Raw genomic sequence first — 26,475 nt, forward strand, 5'->3', positions numbered from 1 at the left:
GTAACCAGACGGTTACGTTGACAAAATTTGTCATGTGATTAATCCTACAGTAAATTTTAATTTGGGCTATATTCTAATAATTCCATTATCTTTCTGTCTATGTGGAGATACAAGCGATTCCGCATTCATGTTATTTTAAATGTGGTTTATAGCTAAAGGATGGTTGCTGGTAGAATCTAAAAGAAACCATTCTATGAAGGTCACTTTTCTTAGAGAAGCATAATAAAGACGTTATTACAATCTTTGTATATTCTGAATTTCAGGCAAAAACTAGGTTTGGATCCTTGGGCTTCACCCACATGTGGGTAACAGATACCATTTTTCCAACAAGCTGAGCATATTTCTTCCCTGGTTATGCTCCCCCACCCCCATGGCAGACGTGAGGACGAGGAGAAGGGACCAAGAAAAGAGGCAGAGGGATGTTCTAAGCAGAGCAAAAGCAGACAGCATAATGCCTGCAAGGGGTCAGTGTGGCCCACTGCGGCGCAGGTGCAAGGCTCAAGCCCTCTCAGCCGGTCAGTTATGATTACTTACGGTCATCATTTGGCAGTGACATGTACAACATGTCTTTTTTGTCAAGGTCTTGAGGACATGTTAGAAAGAGATTTATTCGTCCTTTCAGTGGATTATTACGGCTCTTAAAAATGTTTTTGAAGAAGGTTTAATAAAATGAAAAAACAAACGTTCAATGATAAAAATGTGTTATGAAATTTCATTTGATCATATATATATATATATATATATATATATGCAGTAACATCCAACCCAATATGTAAAAGGCTGGAAGGAGTACGGCAAAATGTTATTGATTATATCTGGGTGGTGGGAAGTATGAGTGATTTTATTTTCTTTTTTCTACTTATTTACAGCTTCTAAATTTTCTGTTGCACATGTATTAGTTTTTTTTTTTGTTTTTTTTGTTTTTTTTTTTTTTTGGTACGCGGGCCTCTCACTGTTGTGGCCTCTCCCATTTTGGGGCCCCAGCAGGCACAGCTATTTGCTTGAGGGTGTTTAATAAGTGTTTTATGATGAAGGTGGTGATACAGGAAAATCTTTTTTTTTTTTTTTTTTTTTTTTTTTGGTCCGCGGGCCTCTCACTGTTGTGGCCTCTCCCATTGTGGAGCACAGGCTCCGGCGCGCAGGCTCAGCGGCCATGGCTCACGGGCCCAGCCGCTCCGCGGCATGTGGGATCTTCCCGGACCGGGGCACGAACCCTGTATTAGTTTTATAATCAGTTTTTTTAAAGTCTAAAAAACTAAAGCATAAACAGGAAACTAAGCCTTCTGTACTTCAGTTGTCACAACATCTCCATTATGGTTTCCACTTTCCTTTTTTAATGAATCTCTAAGTAATAGGGATTGCTGCTTTTCATTAAGAAGTGAAATAATATATCCTGCTTGATCACAAGGACCCATATGAGGCCAGCACACACTATGGCCTTGTAAAGAGTAAGCTTTACCATAAAAGTTGTGAATGAAATTGGCCCCTTACGACCTTTTAGGAAGGTCTCCCAGATTACCAGTTACTGTGTGTGGTCTAGTGGAACTTTGCTCAAACCATATTTATAACTCCGAGGTATGATGTTTTTTCAGGATGAAGGTGAAAAGCAGGGGAAGCACCAGCTTACTGGTCTCCTTCGCGGCAGTCTGCCTGGTGGTCTTCCCCGGGGGCAGGGCCTGTCCTCGCCGCTGTGCCTGTTACGTGCCTACAGAGGTGCACTGCACGTTTCGGTACCTGACCTCCATCCCACACAGCATCCCGCCCAACGTGGAACGTATCAATCTAGGGTGCGCGGGGGCTCTTGTCTTGCTTCCTTCTCAAGGAGGGATTGATTACACTGCTGACTTGTCCTCAAAACACTTGTGACTTTGGGAGATTAACCACAATTCTTTTAACAATATTTCTCTTCGGAAATGAATACATGAGGATCTTAAGCTTGCTGGGGCAATAAAAAATTTTTTTCTGTTAAACTTTTACTAAGAGAAGGTTCTTCTAGAACCCATAGTCACTCATGGTAGGCTGAGAGGCCCATGATTATAGAAAAGCTGCATTCTGGCTACATTTTTGCTGGATAATAATACAGCTTTTGTTAAGAATTAGCGTTATGATATATCAGTAAGAGGTAACAGGACAACTGGAAGCGTCCTCTTATACATAAAAGATATATATGAAAACTCAACTAGATCGTTTTTTAAGGCCCTTGGATTTTTTCTCCACAGAAACCGACTTATTTTAAAAGGCTTTAAAAATGCGTAAATTAAATTTGCTAAAAGGCAACTGTATTTTAAAAGTTGATGAAAAACTGTGTGGGTGAATGCATATACAAGCAGACTTAACATCATTTAGTTGACATTAGTGGGCGCCTACTATGGGCCAAACACAATGATGGTACCAGGGATACAATGATGAACAAGATATATTATTCATTTCTAGAAACCATGGTTAAAGGGAGAAGACAGTTGTATAATTAGTACAATTTAATAAGAACTATAATAGAGCATACGAAGTGCCTTGGGAACAATCACTAATAATAATAGCTAACATTGTGTCCTGGCATTGAGCTAAGCACTCTTCATGTATGCATTCATTTAATCCTCATAACCCGTTTGAAGTAGGTTCTATTATTTGCATTTTATAGACAAGGAAACTGAGGCACAGAAAGGTTACTGATTTAACCCAGGGTCAGCCCTACTCCCAGGTACCTGACTTGATAATCATACCCAAAACATTTGGCTTCAGAGCCCAGGTTTCTTAACCATTACTTCATAATGATGAATTACACCTGGGAGAACAAGGGGGCCATGTTATTAGAGAATGGGCTGGGTCTTAACAGTGTTCACAAATAGGGCTAGAGTCAAAGGCATTCCAACCTGCAGGAACAGCATATGTACAAAGGTTTGAAAATGAGAAGGGATGTGGCATTTTCCAGGAATCTGAGTAGGATAATTGTAACTGAGACTGCAAGGGATGGGTTGGAGGGGCTGACCTTCTGTGGCATCTGATGAATTTCAACAATATTTCAAGCATTGGATTATCTCCTTAGAGCACAAGAAATAAAAAGGGGGCGGGGAGTGAAATTCATTTCTATGTGTGTGTGTTTGTTGGGTTTTGCTTTGACATTTGAACTTTGGTTGACAGACTTAGCTTATGCCTAGAATGATGTTTTTATTTCAGGTACAACAGTTTGGTTAGATTGACAGAAACGGATTTTTCTGGCCTAAACAAGTTGGAGTTACTAATGCTACACAGCAATGGGATTCACACAATCCCTCCTAAGACCTTCTCAGATTTGCAGGCCTTGCAGGTGAGACTGATGTGGGGAAGGGGCAGGTTAATAAGGTGAGATGTGCCTCCAAAAGCTACCTGTTCCTAGAGAACCCCCAAATCAACACTCTGTAAATTAGAGGTAGACATCAAGGGAAAATGTCCAATAACTGATTTCTTTTTAAATGCAACTGTATGTGGAAATTAGAATAATAAGAAAACTCTGATTTTCTCATACCTCAGGCTCATAGAAAGAAAAAAATTATCAATGCCCAAGGATTACTAAACCTTTAAAATTTAATCCTAAAAGGCCACTTCTAGTCATGTTCATCTGGGAATTGAATATAGTTTCTAAAAATAATTGCTGTCTTTACATAGAAGTTAGCTTTCTATAGAGCAATATACTTTTAAGTTTCACTTTACTTATGCACTGCCTTATTCAAAAACTTTTTTACAGTTACAGGGACTTCCAAGAATGCATCGAATATTGTAAGAATTACCACTCCAGTAGGAAAGAAAGCAAAAGGTACAAGAAGTCTTAGGAACAAGAACAAAGGGAATGCAGGGAACTGCAGGCATAAAGATCAGTATGTCTGCTGTAAGTAGGACTTTTGAGAAGCTAACTCAATTTTTCAGTAAATTAAAAAATAAAACTACTGTTCAGGAAAAGTAAAACCATATCTGATTTTAAATTAGAAAAAAAAAAATGTTTCCCAAAGCTCCTCATAGAAGAGATACAGTGCAATAAAATAAAGTCAGTTCTATCCTTAGAAAAGGTAAAATGCCAGTGTGCAGTGTGAGCCTTTTTACATCACACTGAGCCTCTGTAGAACCATAGATTTAAGTCTAGATATGTGATTCTGTTGGTTTGGCTTAATCAGGCTTTATTTGGAATATATATCTTCAGAGGATTAGATGGAATACATTTCATTCATGGAATTCACACATATTTGTTTTCTTGAGCAGGTTTTCCATAGATATTGATGAACATTGAGTTGGATAATATTTGGGGCAAAGCTGTTCCATGTTGTCAATTTCAATTTTCTTTGCTTATTAGGGAACTTGGCATTCCAGAAAAACATTCTCAACAGAGATGACAGATTAGGTCAAATTAGAATAATATGATGATAAATCATTGTTTTTGCTAGCATTTCTTTTTCTTTTCTTTTTGGGAGAAGGAGCGTGTTCTGTTGGTAACTGGAGAAGGAACTGGAGAATACCCACACACTACTGAAATGTTGAAAATTTTAAATTTCAATTCAAAATCAATTCAAAATCATATTACTCATAATAGCTAAAAAATAAAAAGCACCCAAATGTCCATTGACTCACAAATGGATAAACAAAATATATTACATGTATACAGTGGAATACAGCTCAGTAATAAGAAGGCATGAAGGACCAATATGTGCTACAACAGGGGTGGGTCTTGGAAATATTATGCTAATTGGAAAAAGCCAGGCACAAAAGACCACATATTGTATCATCCATTATTTAAAATGTTGACAATAGGCAAATCCACAGAAACAAAGTAAATTAGTGGTTTTCTAGGGCTAGGAGGAAACGGGGGAATGACTGCTAATGGGTATCAGTTTTTATTTTGGGGTGATGAAAATGTTCTAAAATTAGATAGTGGAGATGGTTGCACAACCTTGTGAATATACTAAAAGCCACTGAACTGTACGGTTTAAAAAGGTGGATTTTGGGGACTTCCCTGGCGGTCCAGTGGTTAAGACTTGACCTTGCAATGCAGGGAGTGGTGCGGGTTTGATCCCTGGTCAGGGAGCTAAGAGCCCACATGCCTTGTGGCCAAAAAACCAAGACAAAAAACAGAAGCAATATTGTAACAAATTCAATAAAGACTTTAAAAATGGTCCACATTAAAAAAAAATCTTAAAAAAAATAAATAAAAAGGTGGATTTTTATGGCATGTGAATTATATCTCAGTAAAGCCATTTTATTTATTTATTTTAAAATTTATTTATTTATTTATTTTTGGCTGCGTTGGGTCTTTGTTGCAGTGCACAGGCTTCTCATTGTGGTGGCTTCTCTTACTGCGGAGCATGGGCTCTAGGTGCATGGGCTTCAGTAGTTGTGGCTCACGGGCTCTAGAGCACAGGTTCAGTAGTTGTGGCGCACGGGCTTAGTTGCTCCGCAGCATGTGGGATCTTCCTGGACCAGGAATCGAACCCATGTCCCCTGCATTGGCAGGCAGATTCTTAACCACTGCGCCACCAGGGAAGTCCAAAGGCATTTTAAGTGTGAAAGATAAAATCATATTCCTTATGAAAAATTCAGGTTCAAGAAATCTTAAGTTTACTTGAAATGTCAAGATACTTTTGTATATGGTTGAAAATTTCCATAATACATTTTTTAAAAAGTATACCATATACAAAAATAGAATAATATAATGATCCCCAATGCAGCATCACCCAGCTTCAGTAGTTATCAACACATAACAGATCTTGTTTCACCTGTACCTCCACCCACTACTTTTCTACTTCATTGCATTGTTTTGAAACAAATCTGATATATCGTAATGTTTCATCTATAAGTACTTCAATACATATGTCAAAGTTATGGAATCTTTTAAAATGAACCATAATATCAGTATTATACCTTAAAATTATAGCAGTAATTCCTCAATATCAGAAACTGTTCATGAATATTCTAATTTCCCTGATGTTCTCATACTTGATTTGCAACTGGTTTGTTTGAATTAGGATCCAAACAAGGTACACACGCTGCATTGGATTAATCTCAACGTATGTTTTACTATGGATATGATTTTCCTTTTTGTGATAATTCCTTTGACAAAATAAGTGTGTTCTTTTTACTCTTAGGTCTTAAAAATGAGCTATAACAAAGTTCGAAAACTTCAGAAGGACACTTTCTATGGTCTCAGAAGCTTGACACGGTTGCATATGGACCACAACAATATCGAGTTTATAAACCCAGAGGTTTTTTATGGACTCACCTCTCTCCGACTGGTGCACTTGGAAGGGAACCAGCTCACTAAGCTTCATCCAGATACATTTGTCTCCTTGTGCTACCTCCGGATATTTAAAACATCTTTCATTAAGTATCTATACTTGTCTGATAACTTTCTGAGCTCCATCCCTCAAGAGATGGTCACCTATATGCCTGATCTGGAAAGCCTTTATCTTCATGGGAATCCCTGGACCTGTGATTGTCATTTGAAATGGTTGTCTGACTGGATACGGGAGAAGCCAGGTACCTGGACTGTTTCTTTTTTTTTTTTTTTTTTTTTTTTCTTTATTGGAGTATAATTGTTTTACAATGGTGTGTTAGTTTCTGCTTTATAACAAAGTGAATCAGTTATACATATACATATTTTCCCATATCTCTTCCCTCTTGCGTCTCCCTGCCTCCCACCCTCCCTATCCCACCCCTCCAGGCAGTCACAAAGCACTGAGCTAATCTCCCTGTGCTATGCAGCTGCTTCCCACTAGCTATGTATTTTACGTTTGGTAGTGTATATATGACCATGCCTCTCTCTCGCTTTGTCACAGCTTACCCCTCCCCCTCCCCATATCCTCAAGTCCATTCTCTAGTAGGTCTGTGTCTTTATTCCTGTCTTACCCCTAGGTTCTTCATGACATTTTTTTTCTTAAATTCCATATATATTTGTTAGCATATGGTATTTGTCTTTCTCTTTCTGACTTATTTCACTCTGTATGACAGACTCTAGGTCTATCCACCTCATTACAAATAGCTTCGTTTCTTTTTATGGCTGAGTAATATTCCATTGTATTATTCCATTGTAATATTCCATTGTGCCACATCTTCTTTATCCATTCATCCGATGATGGACACTTAGGTTGTTTCCATCTCTGGGCTATTGTAAATAGAGCTGCAATGAACATTTTGGTACATGACTCTTTTTGAATTATGGTTTTCTCAGGGTATATGCCCAGTAGTGGGATTGCTGGGTCATATGGTAGTTCTAGTTGTAGTTTTTTAAGGAAGCTCCATACTGTTCTCCATAGTGGCTGTACCAATTCACATTCCCACCAGCAGTGCAAGAGTGTTCCCTTTTCTCCACACCCTCTCCAGCATTTATTGTTTCTAGATTTTTTGATGATGGCCATTCTGACTGGTGTGAGATGATATCTAATCTGCCTGGAGGTGTTTCACCAGTAAGTAGGGAGTGCCAAGGTAATTTAGCTGGAAAGAAAATGAAAGCTCAATAATAATTCAATGAGAATGAACTCTCTTAATTCATTAATGAATAATCTTTCATTAATTCAGGTCAACTATCCAGTCATCACTCCTGACTTTTAGCAAGATTGGGAAATAAGAATGTATTGTGTGTTACTCTTTTCTCTACTTACCACAAGGCATAAAAGCCCTTCCCTCTTCTTATCTCCCCTTCAGCCATTCGATCAATCCATATGTTTTGGAGTTCTATTCAAGGCCCTGTGCCCAGTGATGCAACTATCAAGAGCACTGTCTCTGCTCTAACTACACTTCTGATGGGATACAGATAAGCAGACAATCAGAGTGTAAAACTTGCTTTGATGGGGAAAGTAGAATTTACCAAGAAGAGGGCAAGATCCATTCAGTCACTTAGTTATTGTAAACTTACTATGTACAAGAGGCCAGAGACAACATAGGGATCCCAAAGTGAACAGAACTGATGAAGGTCCCTGCCTTCATGGAGCTTACATTCTTGTTGGGGAAAATGGACAAACAACGAATTGCACTATTGTTAAAATCTGATGAATCATTTCAGTTAATCAGGTCCTTAGGTAATGACTGAAAGGAGTCCATTGATTTTGGCATCAAAGGGGTGGTTGGTTACTTTGGAAATATCGATGAGAGCTGTGCAGTGGGGAGGGGGGAGGAAGGGCCACAGTCGACTCTGGAGAGGTTTGGCTTGAGGTGAGGGGGGAATGGTGGCCACCAGATGGAAATGTGTCCTCGTTCAGGACTCCGAGCCTCAGAGAGACCTGAGCATGTTTAAGGTGAGACGAGATTGTTGAGCAGGGGAAGGTAGCAACATTGCAGAAGGAGCAGATCATCAATGGAGCAAGTCCCCTGAGATGACTGGAGGCCAAGAGACCCAGCCATAGGGGAGGGATTTTCCTTAGGAGGGGAAGGGCTAGATTGGCCCAGAGGCGAGTTCCCGCGAGTAGTGGAGGAGAGTAAGGAAGGTCTTATCCGATGGCTTCTCCTTCGTGACGTTGTAGGAGGTGACTGAGGAAGGCGCTAGGAAGGGGTCAAGGTCGGAAGCTTGAGAAAAGTGGGAAAATTTGAAGTTGCTGTGGTGAAACGTGTGTGTATATATATAGTGTGTGTATATATACAGATACACAATTGTATGTATATATGTATGTACTATATATGTAGTCAGTCAATATAATTAGTCAAAAAGTGAACCACTTTAGGCCAATAGACATCACCTTTGCTCTTCAAGAGTTTGCAGTCCTGTAGGTAAGTACGATGAACACATAAAAAGATAAGGCGGCCATGGGTGAAAAACATCAAAATGTTTATATTGAAGATTTAGTTCTATAGGAGCCAGAGTCAGTAAGTTACTTCTGCCTTGACTAAAACGGAGGAAAATTGTGCTGGAGCACAAAAGGTATACCGAAAGGACAGGAAGGAATAATGGGGAGCGAGCAGAAAGGTAACATATACTCAGTTTGTGTTTGACATTGTGCTCGATGCTTTCTATTTAATCTTCACAATAATCCTCAATTTACAGATGAAGAAACTGAGGCTTAGAAAAGCTGGGTATCTTGAGCTAGTCATTTAGACTCTTTTATGCATCAGTTTTCTCACCTGTAACATAGGGCTGATGATAATAACTGGAAAAAATAATTAAAATAATACATATAAAGAGCTTAGCACAACATATGACACAAAGTAAGCACTCAACACACGTGAAGTATTATCATGATTTTTATTGCCACCCAGCCCACACAGCTGGGTGTCCAGACCTTTTTCTATAATGTATTTGGGATGGAGAAACTGCTTTGTACATAAAACCAGATAGGATAAGTCTCATGAAGAGGGCAGTGAACAGCCCAATTTGCCTGGCATGGAGTGAGTAGAGACTGGCAAGGTATTTTGGTTTTTTTAAATTAAAGTACAGTTGATTTGAATTGTTGTGTTAGTTTCTGGTGTACAGCAAAGTGATTCAGTTATATATATATCCTTTTTCATATTCTTTTCTGTTAGAGTTTATTACAAGATATTGAATATTGTTCCTTGTGCTATACGGTAGGACATTGTTGTTTATTTTATATTAGTATTGTATCTGTTAATCCCAAACACCTAATTTATATACCCCCTTTCCCCTTTGGTAACCATAAGTTTTCTAAGTCTGTGGGTCTGCTTCTGTTTTGTAAATAAGTTCATTTGTGTCATATTTTAGATTATCCACATATAAGTGATATCATATGGTATTTATCTTTCTCTGAGTTACTTTGCTTAGTATAACCTCTAGGTCCATCCATGTTGTTGCAAATGGCATTATTTCATTCTTTCTTATGGTTGAATAATATTCCATTGTGTATATATATTTACCACATCTTCTTTATCCATTCATCTGTCAACGGACATGTCTTGGCTATTGTAAGAAGTGCTGCTATGAACATTGGGGTGCACATACCTTTCTGAATTAAGAGTTTTCTCCAGATATATGCCCAGGAGTGGGATTGCTGGATCATATGGTAACTGTTTTAAGTGTTTTTAAGGAATCTCCAGTATGTTTTCCATACTGGCTGCACCAATAACAACGGTGTAGGAGGATTCCCTTTTCTCTTCACCCTCTCTAGTATTTATTATTTATGGACGGTTTTGAACCCAACTGTGGGGAGTGCTGAATGCCAGACTAAATTTTTAAATTTTATCCTATCGACAAGAGGGAGATTTTACAGTGGAAGATTTGAACGCAGGGTTTCCCAATGAAATGCTTTTTAGGGATGGCCAATCTGTGAGCAGTGGAGAGGATGGACCTGGGGAAGGGGGTGAAGTGGGAACCCAACTAGGAAGTGCTCGTGGTGTTTCATGTCTGGGGAATGAGAAATTGAATTATGAGGTGACCACACCTGAAAGTAGCTTCACAGATACCTAACAGGCAGTAGGGACTGAGTGGGGTTTTCCAATACTTTCTAATGCTATGGAGAAATAAAGGAGAATGAGGAATGAGAAAGAACTGCTGGATTTTCACGCAGTTGCTAGCTGGACTACAGGGAGAGAATGGTGAGCAAATGGGGAAACTCATCTGAGAAAGGTAGAAGTGAAAGAAGAAATAAGATTTTGCCCATAGGGAGAAGTGATTCTGTGCTCAGTTCCTACAAAGTGTTAAACCTACTTGCCATTTTGCTAGTTACATGCTCTGGTAATAAAATCAGGCTAATATATATGGTTAGTAGCTAACATTTCATCAGGTGGAGCATGCCACTGACTGTTAGATATCCAGTTATTTTACATACTAAAGAATTTTTTAAATGACCTAATAGAGCCCGGGAATTGCCTAACTAGAGCCCACAGGCCAATTCCAGCCCTGTACAAGCTTTCGTAAGTAGAGTTTAATTGGAACACAGTCATGCCCAGTTCTTTACATATCATCTACGGCTGCCTTGGTGCTATGGTGGCATAGTCGAGCCATTTTGTCAGAGACCTCTGGTCCACAAAACATAAAATCTTCACTGTCTGGCCTTTTACATAAAAAGTTTGCTGACCCTGGCCTAGAGCACAAAGCCCAAGCTCGTTGGCCCATCATGCCAGGTCTTCCCAGCATGCTCCTTGCTGGGTCTCAGCCTCATCTCCTTCCTTTCCAGCTCTCATCCAGACACACTGCACACTGTTTTACCACCTCATACCTGCTCCTTCCCTGTCTGGAGCACTTTTCTGCCTGATGGGCTCCCAGCCACAAACTGCTCAGCACTCATCCCTACTAGGAAGGGGTGTTGCCTTTCCTATGTCTAATTTATCTATCTCTATCCCCTAGAAAGTGCCTAGAACATAGTACTCAGTTTCTGTTAAGATTTTATCAAATAGCCATTTGGCTGGTGAATACAAATGAGTCCACCAGCCACCTATGGTCTTTTTTTTAAATTGGGCTATAGTTGTTTTACAATGTTGTGTTAGTTTCAAGTGTACAGCAAAGTGATTCAGTTATATGTATACATATACCTATTCTTTTTCAAATTCTTTTCCCATTTAGGTTATTACAGAATATTCAGCATAGTTCCCTGTGCTACACAGTAGGTCCTTGTTGGTTATGTAGTTTATATACAGTAGTATGTATATGTCAATCCCAAACTCCCAATTTCTCTCTCCACCCCACCTTTCAGCTTTGGTAACCATAAGTTTGTTTTCTATGTCTGTGAGTCTGTTTCTGTTTTGTAAATAAGTTCATTTGTATCATTTTTTAGATTCTGCATATAAATGATAACATGATATTTGTCTTTCTCTCTCTGACTTACTTCACTTAGTATTATACTCTCCATGTACATCCATCTTGCTGCAAATGGCATTATTTCATTCTTTTCAATGGCTGAGTATTATTCCACTGTATATATGTACCATATATTCTTTATCTACTCATCTGTCAATGGATATTTAGGTTGCTTCCATGTCTTGCCTATTGTAATGAACATTGGGGTGCATGTATCCTTTCTAACCATAGTTTTCTCTGGATATATGCCCGGGAGTGGGATTGCTGGATCATATGGTAGCTCTATTTTTAGTTTCTTAAGGAACCTCCATACTGTTTCCCATAGTGACTGTACCAATTTATATTCCCACCAACAATGTAGGAGTGTTCCCTTTTCTCCACACCCTCTCCGGCATTTATTGTTTGTAGACTTTTTGATGATGGCCATTCTGACTGGTGTGAGGTAGTTTTGTAGTTTCAGGTGTACAGCACTCTCATTGTAGTTTTGATTTGGATTTCTCTAATAATTAGCGATACTGAGCATCTTTTCATGTGCCTCTTGGCCATCTATATGTCTTCTTTGGGGAAATGTCTATTTAGGTCTTCTGCCCATTTTTTGTTTTATTGGGTTTTTTTTTTTTTTTTTGATATTGAGCTACACGAGCTGTTTGTAAATTTTGTAAAGATTAACCCCTTATCAGTCTCATCATTTGCAAATATTTTCTCTCATTCTGTGGGTTGTCTTTTTGTTTATGGTTTCCTTTGCTGTGCAAAAGCTTTTGAGTGTAATTAGGTCCCATTTGTTTATTTTTGTTTCTATTTTCATTACTCTAGGAGATGGATCCAAAAAGATATTGCTGCGATTTATGTCAAAGAGTGTTCTGCCTATGTTTTCCTCTATTGAGTGTTATAGTACCCAGTCTTATGTTTAGGTCTTTAATCCACTTCATTTTTGTGTATGGTGTTAGAGAGTGTTCTAATTTCATTCTTTTACATGTACCTGTCCAGTTTTTCCAGAACCATTTATTGAAGAGACTGTCTTCTCCATTGTATAGTCTTGCCTCCTTTGTCATAGATTAATTGACCACAGGTGCATGGGTTTATTTCTGGGCTTTCTATCCTGTTCCATTGATGTATATTTTTATGTTCTATGCCAGTACCATACTGTTTTGATGACTGTGGCTTTGCAGTATAGTCTGAAGTCAGGGATCCTGATTCCTCCAGCTGTTTTTCTTCCTCAAGATTGCTTTGGCTATTTGGAGTCTTTTGTGTCTCCATACAAACTTTAAACTTTTTTCGTTCTAGTTCTGTGAAAAATGCCATTGGTAATTTAATAGGGATTTTAATTTAATAGGGATTTCATTGAATCCATAGATTGGCTTGGGTAGTATAGTCATTTTGACAATACAGTAAGTCCCCTACATACGAACCTTCAAGTTGTGAACTTTCAAAGATTCGAACGTGCATTGAAGGCCTGATGGAATTGGAGGACCAGAGAAAGGATGAAGAGAGACAAGAGGAAGAAGAAGTAACTGAAGAACCAAAGAGATTCACAGTGCAGGAGATGGCAACGGGATTTTATTTATTTGAGGAGGCACTGTTAGTTTTTGAGACACAGGATCTGAATGTAGAATGGTACACGAAGGTTGCAGCAGCCATTCAGGATGTAATCCAGTGCTACCATTATCATCTATGATGAGAAAAAAAGAGCTACTACCCAGACATCACTGGATCATTTTTTTTCAATAGGGTAGATAGAATTGAATCCAGCAAGGAACCAGAACCTGTGCCATCAATGTCAAGCATGAGTGAAATTGCAGCTTGCCCTCTATACTATTGCTGACGATCCTTCAGCTCTACCGTCTCCCACCTCCTCTTCCTCCTCCAGTCAGTAACTCTTCTTGCCTATTCACTCAATGCCAGCCCCTGTATGCCAGCTGTTGTACTATACTATTGTGCTTTTCAAGGTACTATACTGTAAGATTAAAATTTTTTTATTTTTTGTGTTTGTTTGTTTTTTATGTATTATTTGTGTGAAAAATATTATAAACCTATTACAGTACAGTACAGTACTATATAGATAATTGTGTCAGTTGGGTACCTAGGCTAACTTCGTTGGACTTATGAACTGGATTTATGAACGCGCTCTTGGAATGGAACTCATTCGTGTGTAGGGGAACTACTGTATTGATTCTTCCAATCCAAGAACACGGTATATTTTTCCAGCTGTTTGTGCCATCTTCCATTTCTTCCATCAGCATTTTATAGTTTTTGGAGTACAGTTCTTTTGCCTCCTTAGGTAGGTTTATCCCTAGGTATTTTATTCTTCTTGATGTGATCATATACCAGATTGTTTCTTTAATTTTTCTTTCTGATTTTTCATTGTTAGTGTATAGAAGTGCAACAGATTTCTGAGTATTAATTTTGTATCCTGCAACTTTACTTAATTCATTGATGAGCTCTAGTGTTTTCTGGTATCACCTTTAGGATTTTCTATGTATAGTATCAAGTCATCAGCAAACAGTGACAGTTTTAACTTTTCCAATTTGGACTCCTTTTATTTATTTTTCTTCTCTGATTGCCGTGGCTAGGACTTCCAAAACTATGTTGAATAAAAGTGGCGAGAGTGGACATCCTTGTCTTGTTCCTGATCTTAGAGAAAATGCTTTTAGCTTTTCACCATTGAGTATGATGTTGGCTGTAGGTTTGTTATATATGGCCTTTATTATGTTGAGGTATGTTCCCTCTATGCCCACTTTCTAAAGAGTTTTCCCCATAAATCAGTGTTCAATTTTGTCAAAAGCTTTTTCTGAATCTATTGAGATGATCATATGGTTTTTATTCTTCAATTTGTTAATGTGATGTATCACACTGATTGATTTGCAGATATTGAAAAAAATCCTTGCATCCCAGGGATATATCCCACTTGATCGTGGTGTATGATCCTTTTAATGTATTGTAGGATTCAGTTTGCTAGTATTTTTTTGAGGATTTTTCCGTCTATGTTTATCAGTGATATTGGTCTGTAATTTTCTTTTCTTTTCTTTTCTTTTTTTTTTTTTTTGTGGTATCCTTGTATGATTCAGGGTGATGGGGGCCTCATAGAATGAGTTTGGGAGTTTCCAATCCTGTGTGATTTTTTGGAAGAGTTTGAAAAGGATAGGTGTTAACTCTTCTCTAAATGTTTGATAGAATTTGCCTGTGAAGCCATCTGGTCATGGACTTTTGTTTGTTGGGAGTTTTAAAATTACAGTTTCAATTTTAGTACTTGTGATTGGTCTGTTCATATTTTCTATTTCTTCCTGGTCAGTCTTGGGAGATTGTATCCTTCTAAGAATTTGTCCATTTCTTCTAGGCTGTCCATTTTATTGGCATATAGTTGCTTGTATTGATAGTAGTCTGTTAGGAGCCTTTGCATTTCTGTGGTGTCCATTGTAACTTCTCGCTTTTCATTTCTAATTTTATTGATTTGAGTCCTCTCCCTTTTTTTCTTGATGAGTCTGGCTAAAGGTTTATCAATTTTGTCTATCTTTTCAAAGAACTGACTTTGTTCCATTGATCTTTTCTATTTTCTTCATCTCTATTTCATTTATTTCTGCTCTGATCTTTTTTTTTTTTAATTTACTAGTGTTGGGTTTTCTTTTTGAATTTTTGAATTTTATTTATTTATTTTATACAGCAGGTTCTTACTAGTCATCCATTTTATACACATCAGTGTATACATGTCAATCCCAATCTCCCAATTCATCCCCCCCCCCCCGGCCCCCCCCCCACTTTCCCCCCTTGGTGTCTATACGTTGTTCTCTACATCTCTGTCTCAATTTCTGCCCTGCAAACTGGTTCATCTGTACCATTTTTCTAGGTTCCACATATATGTGTTAATGTATGATATTTGTTTTTCTATTTCTGACTTACTTCACTCTGTATGACATTCTCTAGATCCATCCATGTCTCTACAAATGACCCAATTTTGTTCCTTTTACGGCTGAGTAATATTCCATTGTATATATGTACCACATCTTCTTTATCTATTTCTCTGTCGATGGGCATTTAAGTTGCTTCCATGTCCTGGCTATTGTAAATAGTGCTACAATGAACATGGGTGCATGTGTCTTTTTGAATTATGGTTTTCTCTGGGTATATGCCCAGTTGTGGGATTGCTGGGTCATATGGTAATTCTATTTTTAGTTTTTTAAGGAATCTCCATACTGTTCTCCATAATGGCTGTATCAATTTACATTCCCACCAACAGTGCAAGAGGGTTCCCTTTTCTCCACACCCTCTCCAGCATTCGTTGTTTGTAGATTTTCTGATGATGCCCATTCTAACTGGTGTGGGGTGATAGTCCAGCCATGGCTAGGACTTCCAAAACTACGTTGAATAATAGTTGTGAGAGTGGACATCCTTGTCTTGTTCCTGATCTTAGAGGAAATGCTTTCAGTTTTTCACCATTGAGAATGATGTTTGCTGTGGGTTTGTCATATATGGCCTTTATTATGTTGAGGTAGGACCCTCTATGCCCACTTTCTGGAGAGTTTTTCTCATAAATAGGTGTTGAATTTTGTCAAAAGATTTTTCTGCATCTTTTGAGATGATCATATGGTTTTTATTCTTCAGTTTGTTAATATGGTGTATCACATCGATTGATTTGCGTATATTGAAGAATCCTTGCATCCCTGGGATGAATCCCACTTGATCATGGTGTATGATCCTTTTAATGTGTTGTTGGATTCTGTTTGCTAGTATTTTGTTAAGGATTTTTGCATCTATATTCATCAGTGATTTTGGTCTGTAATTTTCTTTTTTTGTAGTATCTTTGTCTGGCTTTGGTATTAGGGTGATGGTGGCCTCATAGAATGAATTTGGGAGTGTTCCTTCCTCTGCAATTTTTTGGAAGAGTTTGAGAAGGATGGGTGTTAGCTCTTCTCTAAATGTTTGATAGAATTCACCTGTGAAGCCATCTGGTCCTGACCTTTTGTTTGTTGGAAGATTTTAAATCACAGTTTCAAATTCATTACTTGTGATTGGTCTGTTCATATTTTCTATTTCTTCCTGGTTCAGTCTTGGAAGGTTATATGTTTCTAAGAATTTGTCCATTTCTTCCAGGTTGTCCATTTTATTGGCATAGAGTTGCTTGTAGTAGTCTCTTAGGATGCTTTGTATTTCTGCAGTGTCTGTTGTAACTTCTCCTTTTTCATTTCTAATTTTATTCATTTCAGTCCTCTCCCTCTTGATGAGTCTGGCTAATGGTTTATCAATTTTGTTTATCTCCTCAAAGAACCAGCTTTTAGTTTTACTGATCTTTGCTTTTCTTTGTTTCCATTTCATTTATTTCTGCTCTGATCTTTATGATTTCTTTCCTTCTGCTAACTATGCCTTGTGTTTGTTCTTCTTTTTCTAGTTCCTTTAGGTTTAAGGTTAGATTGTTTGAGATTTTTCTTGTTTCTTGAGGTAGGCTTGTATAGCTATAAACTTCCCTCTTAGAACTGCTTTTGCTGCATCCCATAGGTTTTGGATCATTGTGTTTTCATTGTCATTTGTCTCTAGGTATTTTTTGATTTCCTCTTTGATTTCTTCAGTGATCTCTTGGTTATTTAGTAACATATTGTTAGGCTCCATGTGTTTGTGTTTTTTACGTTTTTTTTCCCCCTGAAATTGATTTCTAATCTTATAGTGTTGTGGTCAGAAAAGATGCTTGATATGATTTCAATTTTCTTAAATTAACTGAGGCTAGACTTGTGACCCAAGATGTGATGTGTCCTGGAGAATGTTCCATGCGCACTTGAGAGGAAAGTGTAATCTGCTGTTTTTGGATGGAATGTCTTATAAATATCAATTAAATCTATCTCGTCTATTGTGTCATTTAAAGCTGTGTTTCTTTATTAATTTTCTATTTGGATAATCTGTTGATTGGTGTAAGTGAGGTGTTAAAGTCCCCCACTATTATTGTGTTATTGTGGATTTCCTCTTTTAGAGCTGTTAGCAATTGCCTTATGTATTGAGGTGCTCCTATTTTGGGTGCATATATAATTGTTATATCTTCTTGGATTGATCCCTTGATCATTATGTACTGTCCTTCCTTGTCTCTTGTAACATTCTTTATTTTAAAGACTATTTTATCTAATATGAGTATTGCTACTCCAGCTTTCTTTTGATTTACATTTTCATGGAATATCTTTTTCCATCCCCTCACTTTCAGTCTGTATGTGTCCCTAGGTATGAAGTGGGTCTCTTGTAGACAGCATATATATGGGTCTTCTTTTTGTATCCATTCAGCAAGCCTGTGTCTTTTGGTTGGAGCATTTAGTCCATTCACCTTTAAGGTTATTAGTGATATGTATGTTCCTATTACCATTTTCTTAATTGTTTTGGATTTGTTTTTATAGGTCCTTTTCTTCTCTTGTGTTCCCCACTTAGAGAAGTTCCTTTAGCACTTGTTGTAGAGCTGGTTTGGTGGTGCTGAATTCTCTTAGCTTTTGCTTGTCTGTAAAGCTTTTGATTTCTCCATCGAATCTGAATGAGAGCCTTGCTGAGTAGAGTAATCTTGGTTGTAGGTTCTTCCCTTTCATCACTTTAAGTATATCATGCCACTCCCTTCTGTCTTGTAGAGTTTCTGCTGAGAAATCAGCTGTTAACCTTATGGGAGTTCCCTTGTATATTATTTGTCATTTTTCCCTTGCTGCTTTCAATAATTTTTCTTTAATTTTTGCCAAATTGATTACTGTTTCTTGGCCTGTTTCTCCCTGGGTTTATCCTGTATGGGACTCTCTGCATTTCCTGGACTTGGGTGGCTATTTCCTTTCCTATGTTAGAGAAGTTTTCGACTATAATCTCTTCAAATATTTTCTCGGGTCTGTTCTCTCTCTCTTCTCCTTCTGGGACCCCTGTAATGTGAATGTCATTGCGTTTAATGTTGTCCCAGGGTCTCTTAGGCTGTCTTCATTTCTTTTCATTCTTTTTTCTTTATTCTGGTTTGCGGCAGTGATTTTCACCATTCTGTCTTCCAGATCACTTATCCGCTCTTCTGCCTCAGTTATTCTGCTATTGATTCCTTCTAGTGTTTTTTTCATTTCAGTTATTGTACTGTTTATCTCTGTTTATTTGTTCTTTAATTCTTCTAGGTCTTTGTTAATCATTTCTTGCATCTTCTCAATCTTTGCCTCCGTTCTTTATCCGAGGTCCTGGATCATCTTCACTATCATTCTGAATTCTTTTTCTGGAAGGTGGCCTATCTCCACTTCATTTAGTTGTTTTTCTGGGGTTTTATTTTGTTCTCTGGTACATAGCCCTCTGCCTTTTCATCTTGTCTGTCTTTCTGTGAATGTGGTTTTCCCCCACAGGCTGCAGGATTGTAGTTCTTCTTGCTTCTGCTGTCTGCCCTCTCTGCTCTTCTCTTTATGATTTCTTTCCTTCTACTAACTTTGGGTTTTGTTTGTTCTTCTCTAGTTGCTTTAGGTGTAAGGTTAGCTTTTTTATTTGGGATTTTTCCTGTTTCCTAAGATTGTATTGCTATAAACGTCCCTCTTAGAACTGCTTTTTCTGCATCCTGTAGATTTTGGATCGTTGTACTTTTGTTTTCATTTGTCTCTAGGTATTTTTGATTTCCTCTTTGATTTCTTCAGTGATCCATTGGTTGTTTAGTAGCATATTGTTTAGCCTCCAGCTGTTTGTGTTTTTTACAGTTTTTTCTTGTCATCAATTTCTAATCTCATAGTGTTGTGGGCAGAAAAGATACTTGATACTGTTTCAGTTTTCTTAAATGTACCGAGGCTTGCTTTGTGGCCCAGCATGTGATCAGTCCTGGAGAATGTTCCACGTGCACTTGAGAGGAATGTGTATACTGCCGTTTTTGGATGGAATGCTCTGTAAATATCAGTTAAATCCATCTGGTCTAATGTGTCATTTAAGGCCTGTGTTTCCTTATTGATTTTCTGTCTGAATGGTCCATTGATGAAAGTGGGGTGTTAAATTCCCCCACTATTATTATGTTATATATATTCATTCATTATATATAATTAGCCAAACCCATTAGTGCTAACATTTCTTGGTTGTGTCTAAACAATCAAATGTTCTCCTTTGACTGAGACGCCTTAATGATCATTCTGTGAGACTCATGAGTCAGTCACATCAACTTCTGCTTTGACCTTTTTTCCATCTATTCTAAGAGATTGACAGTTTCTCATACCTTCAGTTGCCTCACTTGCCAGTCCTTTTGCACATATCTCAGTAGTTAAATGTAACACAGCTTCATCTATTTTGGGGTATCCTCCATTCTTAGGTTCCAAAAAGCTCAGGTGTTGCTTTTCTATGAAATATGGGTTTGTGGCCATTTCTCTGACAAACACTTATTTCACAAATATTAAAGTTATGTCCTGCTTCTGTTTCCCGGCCTTTCTATACGCATAATAACTTCTTATTGTAATGAGAAGCATAGTGTTATCTTAATAGAAACATTTTAAGTGGCAAACAATATATGTAATACCAACAGTGCACGTAAGTCAATTGAAGAGAAAACAATATATGTAAATATCAACAGCTATAACAGTATTTGTGTGTGTGCAAGCAGTGGTAGCTATATCAAGACTGCCAGCTGGTCAGCCGCTACTGTAAAACACCTTCAGTTGTAAGACACATCTCAATTTATAAGCTAAAATGTGGAAGAAATGTGGTCTTAGGATTAGGCTGCCCTTCCTTCCTTCCTGTAATCTTTCCTGACTGTCCCTTTGCCAGGGTTGGGACCCACAGATCAACAAGTAATGGGCTTACAGTCTTGTGGGAAGACAGACAACTAGACAAGTCTTTCTACTAGTGGGCAATAAGGGCTATGATAGGAGAAGTGGAAGGTACCAGGAGAACAAAAAGAAGAGAGCCCACCCAGAAGTAGCACTCTTCTGGCTGGGTAATGAAGGAGGTAAGTAGTTAGGCAGTGATGAAAGAGGGCCTATCAGACGGCAAGTGTACTGGAAGGTAGGAGGAACAACATATGCCTGAGCTTGATAGGGCATGGCAGAGTTGAGGAATGGAAAGTGTTTCTGTGTGAATGGAACTTAGTGTGGTGGAGAGAACGTAAATGACATGATCAGATTTGCAACTGAGGTAAAATACCTGATGTCCAGGGCCGAGCAATAATCAAACCAAGATGGGATCATAATTCTGTGACGAGGTTTAATTAAGCCAGAAGTCTCCCATGTTTTTTGATATAGCAGGGTTTGAGCCCAGGGTACTGGGAAGTAGGTAAAAGGTCACAGCTGTTGGTAAGTGGGTGGTTGAGAAGAGCCTCTTATGAGTGCTCAAAGAGGTTTGCAGGCTTGCCAGCTACCTCCTCTGTGTAAGTTGGGACTTTAAATTTTGCTGAAGAATGCTGAGTAGCCAGATATATGTGGCATTGCCTGTAACATTGAAGTACACACTGAAGGGTTTGGAGTCATTGGTCAAAGAGATTTTCTCAAGCCTTTGAGAGGCATCATGCACACATGGGAAGGTGATTTGTCCCTGTCCGGACACTCTGTCAAGTGATATCTTCTAAGAAGTACAGTGCTTCTTTTAAATGCTGTGTCTAATGCATGATATGGAACAGCATGGAAGTCCCTGGCTGTATTTTGTAGGTGAAACTCCATACCTCTTATCAAGTATTGCAGTGACCAGCCATTTTAAATAGGCTCACCAGAGCTGTATTTTTAAATGACCAGGTACGTGATATCTGAATACCTGAAAGAGGAGACTTCTATGATTCGCAAAGGCTTAGGGTGGTCCAAGAGCTATAAGATTTTTCAGGCTTCTGACTTCACCAAAGTGTCAGTCCTTTAATGGGCTGCTCCGTTGCTTGGGCACAATGTTCCTCTTTCCCCATTAAACTTGATCCTCCTCCATTGAGTCTACCTCAGTTACCAAAGTCATACTGTGTCTTCCTTCACTCTTCTTAATCACCCTCTCTGTTCAACCACATCCTCACCTCTTATTGATTGGGTCTACCGACTTCATTATCTCCTGCAACCATCTTGTTGTCTCCATTCCTACTGCGGCCAAGCTAGACCACACCAAGAAATCTTGTAATTCACTCATTGTTCTTTTTGGTAATGGACAGAAACTTGGGTTCTTAATGATATCCAAGGGCTTATAAATGGTAATTTATCAAACAGGTTATCATTTAAAGGACAGTGAAGGTCTCTGAGTCTTGAAACATTAAAATGGGGAAACAGAACTAAATAATAAATAAGTTAATAAAAAGCAACAAACATAAGCATAGCATTTTGTTTCCCTAGAAAAGGAAACTATTTATTCAACTAATATTTACTGAGTACCAAATATATATATCAGGCACTTTATAGGCATGGGAAATATAGCAGTGAACAAGACAGACAAAATCCTTGTGCCAATGGATATGATACTGTGGCAGGGGACGTAGACAATTTGTTTTCAGAAATCAATCCAAAGACAAAAAAAAAAAAAAAAAAGGATGAAACACTAAAATTTCTAAATTGTTGTTTTAAATTCTAGCAAAAGCTACTTATTCAAAATGTTTAAATGTTAATTCATAAAGAAGCCACAACTGGCAATAATTCAATTGTCATTTTTTCTAGATATAATAAAATGCAAAAGAGACAGAAGTCCCTCCAGTCCTCAGCAATGTCCACGTTGCATGAACCCCAGGACCTCTAAAGGCAGGCCCTTAGTTATGGTCCCAGCTGCAGCTTTCCTGTGTGCCAAGCCGACCATTGACCCCTCCCTGAAACTGAAGAGCCTGACTATTCTGGAACATAGTGTTTCTGTGTCCATCTCTCCCCAAGATTTCATGGCACCCTTCGGCTCCCTGACTTTGAATATGACAGACCAGTCTGGAAATGGAGCTAACATGATCTGCAGTGTTCAAAAGCCCTCAACAACATCATCCACTGCATTCACTGCAGAAAATGACTATATCATGCTAAACGCATCATTTTCAACATTTCTGGTGTGTAACATAGATTACAGTCACATTCAGCCAGTGTGGAAAGTGCTGGCTTTGTACAGTGACTCTCCTCTGATCCTAGAAAGGAGCCACTTGCTCACTGAAACACCACAACTCTGCTACAAATATAAACAGGTGGTACTGAAGCCTGAAGACATCTTTACCAACATCGAGGCTGATCTCAGAGCAGATCCCTCTTGGTTAATGCAAGACCAAATTTCCTTGCAGCTAAACAGAACTGCCACCACGCTCAGTACGCTGCAGATCCAGTACTCCAGCGATGCCCAAGTCACTTTACCAAGGGCAGAGAAGAAGCCAGAGAAACACAAATGGACCATGATTTCCAGGGATAACAATACTAAGCGGGAACGCACTGTTTTGGTCGGTGGGACCATTGACCTAGATTGCCCCAGCCAAGGAGACCCTCCCCCACAACTGGAGTGGCTTCTAGCTGATGGAAGTAAAGTGAGAGCCCCTTACGTTAGTGAGGATGGACGAATCCTGATAGACAAAAGTGGAAAACTGGAACTCCAGATGGCAGATAGTTTTGACACAGGCATATACCACTGCATAAGCACCAATTACGATGACGCAGATATTCTCACCTATAGGATTACGGTGGTAGAGCCCTACATAGAAGCTTATCAGGAAAATGGAGCTCGTCATATAGTTTCCATTGGTGAAACACTTGACCTTCCATGCCATTCTACGGGTATCCCAGATGCCTCTGTCAGCTGGGTTCTTCCAGGAAACACTGTGCTCCATCAGTCCTCAAGAGATAAGCAAATTCTTAACAATGGCACGTTAAGAATATTACAGGTGACTCAAAAAGACCAGGGTCATTATCGTTGTGTAGCAGCCAACCCATCAGGGATCGATTTTTTAATTAACAAAGTTTCAGTCAAAATAAAAGGGCAACAGCCAGTGGAGCATAATGTAGAAACCGATGGATCTGGGTTTGATGAGCTCAATGCCATTGCTCAGCTTAAGGACCCACCAGCTGCACAACTCCTCACATCTGCTCCAGTGAGGGCTGAGGCTGGAAAACAAGTCTCAGTCACAAGTAAGAATCCTAAGCATGGGGTGTTAATAGCCCAGCGGCATGGAGATGCAACCAACCAACGTTTTGGAGAGCACAGGAGGCAGTTCCCTCCCTCTGCCCGGAGAATTGACCCACAACACTGGGCAGCATTACTGGAGAAAGCTAAAAAGAATATTATACCAGAGAAGCGAGAAAATATCATAACAAAGCCACCTCCACTGGTCACCCAACTCCTGGAAATACCTGGTGAGGAAGTAGACTCATCAGGCATGCTCCCTCCAGATGAGGAATTTATGGTCCTGGCAACTAAAGCTCCCAGTGTTCTGGCAAGGACAGTGACTGCTGATTCCAGAAAATCATCTGATATCCCTGTGACAAGTATAGCTGCTGGCACCAAAGTCTCCCCAGTTGTGAGTCCACAGATACTACTGCCTGAAAAACCAAGAGGTTTCAAACCATCTACTACTATTAAAACTAAAGCCATGTCAAAGAACATGAATGCAACCACATCAAGCAAAATGCAAGGCACAACCAGCCGAAATTTATCTACTATCTTTCCTCTACTACCTGAAGCAAGTCAATTTCAGGATGCTGAGGACATGGAGAGAAAAAGAGAGCACTGGCAAAGTGCACCCCCAGTAACAGTGGGGGCTACTACAATCAAAGATGTCCATATCAAAATTCTGGGCAGTGCTAACAGTAAAGCTGATGTATTTTTAGGATCAGTAAATGCCACGAGTAGTCATCAGACGTCTGTAATAGGAGTCAGCAAACCCTGGAGCCGTCATTCCCATTCTCATGTTACTCAAAAACTTAACACTTCTAAGCTCCCTTCAGACCCTTACACTGGTAAGGCTCATTCTCAGTTACACATTCCTAGAAATAGTACAATTAACACTGCACTGTCCAGACACTTTGCAAGACGGAGGAAAATTTGGAGCAGGGGGCAAACTCCAATTTTCCGACAGCACGGATACAACTTTGTGAGGCCAACACTCAGAGGTTCTTCTGTAGGAAGAACCACTGCATTTTTAGCCACAGAGCACAATGTGGAATGCCCATCCTGTTCTCCCAGAGAAAGGCTCACCACTGCTGCAGCAGCATTGCCTTTTCCAAGGTCTTCCCCCATCACCCTCCCTGAAGCTAAAATTGCCAGAGTCATAGCAGAAGAATCTACAACTCTAGTCCACAATCCATCATTGCTATTTGAGAAAAAACCAAATGTAGATGTTGAGAAAACAGCACCGACAATAAAATATTTCAGTGCTGAAAGTACCCAAGTGACTCCAACTTGTGCAGTTATGACTCATGCAACACATATTAGTTACCCAAGCATGTCTAAAGCCAGTGAAGCTAAAAGAGATTCAGTGATTGTATCGCCACTTCCAGGTCCCACCATCAAGCCACCTATGCCTACTACTATAGCCATTACAAGACTTTCAAGAAGGAAAATTCCCTGGCATCATATCTTTGTAAATAACCATATCCAAAAAGAAAAGCTAAAGAATCAGCAAAAATTTGGTTCACAAAAAAGCACAGACTTGGTTTTTCCTAAAATATCTCCTGCTTTACCCACAGATAAACTTTCCCCCTTCCATTTCACAACACTCTCAGCAAGTGTGATGCAAATCCCATCCGTAACATCAGCTAAAACTCACCACAGTGCCACTAGAACACACAGTCGTATAAGTCTCCCAACAATGAAGGAGCTGCCCTTCCCACCTGTTTACCCTACACCTCCTAGTAGCTCAAGCAAAGAATCAAGTACAGATTTCATATCACTGCAAACAGCCATGCTGACAACTACTCCTACTGCCCCTGCATCTATCATTATCAACAAAGCCCAAATAGGCAGACCCAGGGCACGAAAAGTACAAAGAATAAAGGAGACTCAAAAGAATAGGAATGACCCAAATAACTCTCCCAGCCAGATTTCTGGCTTCATTACACCCACCACTGTGACACTTCCTGTTCTAACAGCAGCTGAAACTTCAACCAAACCCAGTGTGTCTGCTCTCACTCATTCTCTTCTAGAAAACATAAAAGAAATTTCAAGCACAATTGGTCTTCATCCAAGAACCTTTCATCTGACAGATGTACTTGAAAAGCCACCCCAGAAGAGTAGTCAGACTTTGAAGAGCACAGCTGCTTCTGAAACCACTTTGTCCAGCAAACGACACCAGAGTACCACCACTAGGAACAGAATCCTTAGACACTCAACTGTGCCACCCTTCCTGAGCGCCAGTGCCACTCCAATGCCAATTCCCACCTCCCCTCCCTTGAGTAACCAAAGTGCAGTTGCTGACAATATGGCAACTCCCATTTTCAGGATGATGACAAGTACAATGGTCAAGTCACATGAATCCTCAAAGCACAATGCTCATCCACAGCAATTAGAAGTAACATCTCCCCAAACTCACCCAAATGCCAAGTTCACAATTGGAATCACCCACTTTATCTACTCCAATCTGTTACGTTCTACTTCTGTGCCAGCACTAATAACAGCTAAATCGCAGAATTCTAAGTTGACGCCCTCTCCCTGGTCAGAAAACCACTTTTGGCACAAATCACACCCAGAAACGGCTGAAAAGGTCAAAAAGCCAGTAGTGAGCATACTGCCCACTCCAGATCTGCCAGAGGACACCACTCATGCTTCAAATTGGGATATACAGAAGAATGCAAAGAAAAGTAGCTTCAATAAGACACCAATTCAAAAAATAACAACTTCCAAATTCCTTCCCTTTGATTCTTTATCTAGGAATATATTTGAAAGGCCCAGAATAGTTGGAGGAAGAGCAGCAAGTTTTA

At 39.1% G+C, this 26,475-nt stretch overlaps 1 protein-coding gene across 2 annotated transcripts in view; it reads left to right on the forward strand.

Moving 5' to 3' along the window:
* The first annotated feature begins 1,593 nt into the window (after positions 1–1,593).
* The window catches only part of IGSF10 (immunoglobulin superfamily member 10), a 39,757-nt gene continuing 14,875 nt past the window's right edge, over positions 1,594–26,475 (forward strand). The window contains exons 1-4 of one of the 2 annotated variants that reach the window (XM_007446632.1): positions 1,594–1,787; positions 3,175–3,304; positions 6,108–6,498; positions 22,258–26,469. In XM_007446632.1, the coding sequence (XP_007446694.1) occupies positions 1,594–1,787; positions 3,175–3,304; positions 6,108–6,498; positions 22,258–26,469 (4,927 nt within the window). Of the gene's footprint in view, positions 1,788–3,174; positions 3,305–6,107; positions 6,499–22,257; positions 26,470–26,475 lie in introns of those variants that run through there. The other variant, XM_007446633.1, reaches the window with a different exon arrangement.

This window comes from Lipotes vexillifer, unplaced genomic scaffold (genome assembly GCF_000442215.2).
Source record: "Lipotes vexillifer unplaced genomic scaffold, Lipotes_vexillifer_v1.1 scaffold727, whole genome shotgun sequence".
Classification (NCBI taxonomy): Eukaryota; Metazoa; Chordata; class Mammalia; order Artiodactyla; family Lipotidae; genus Lipotes; species Lipotes vexillifer.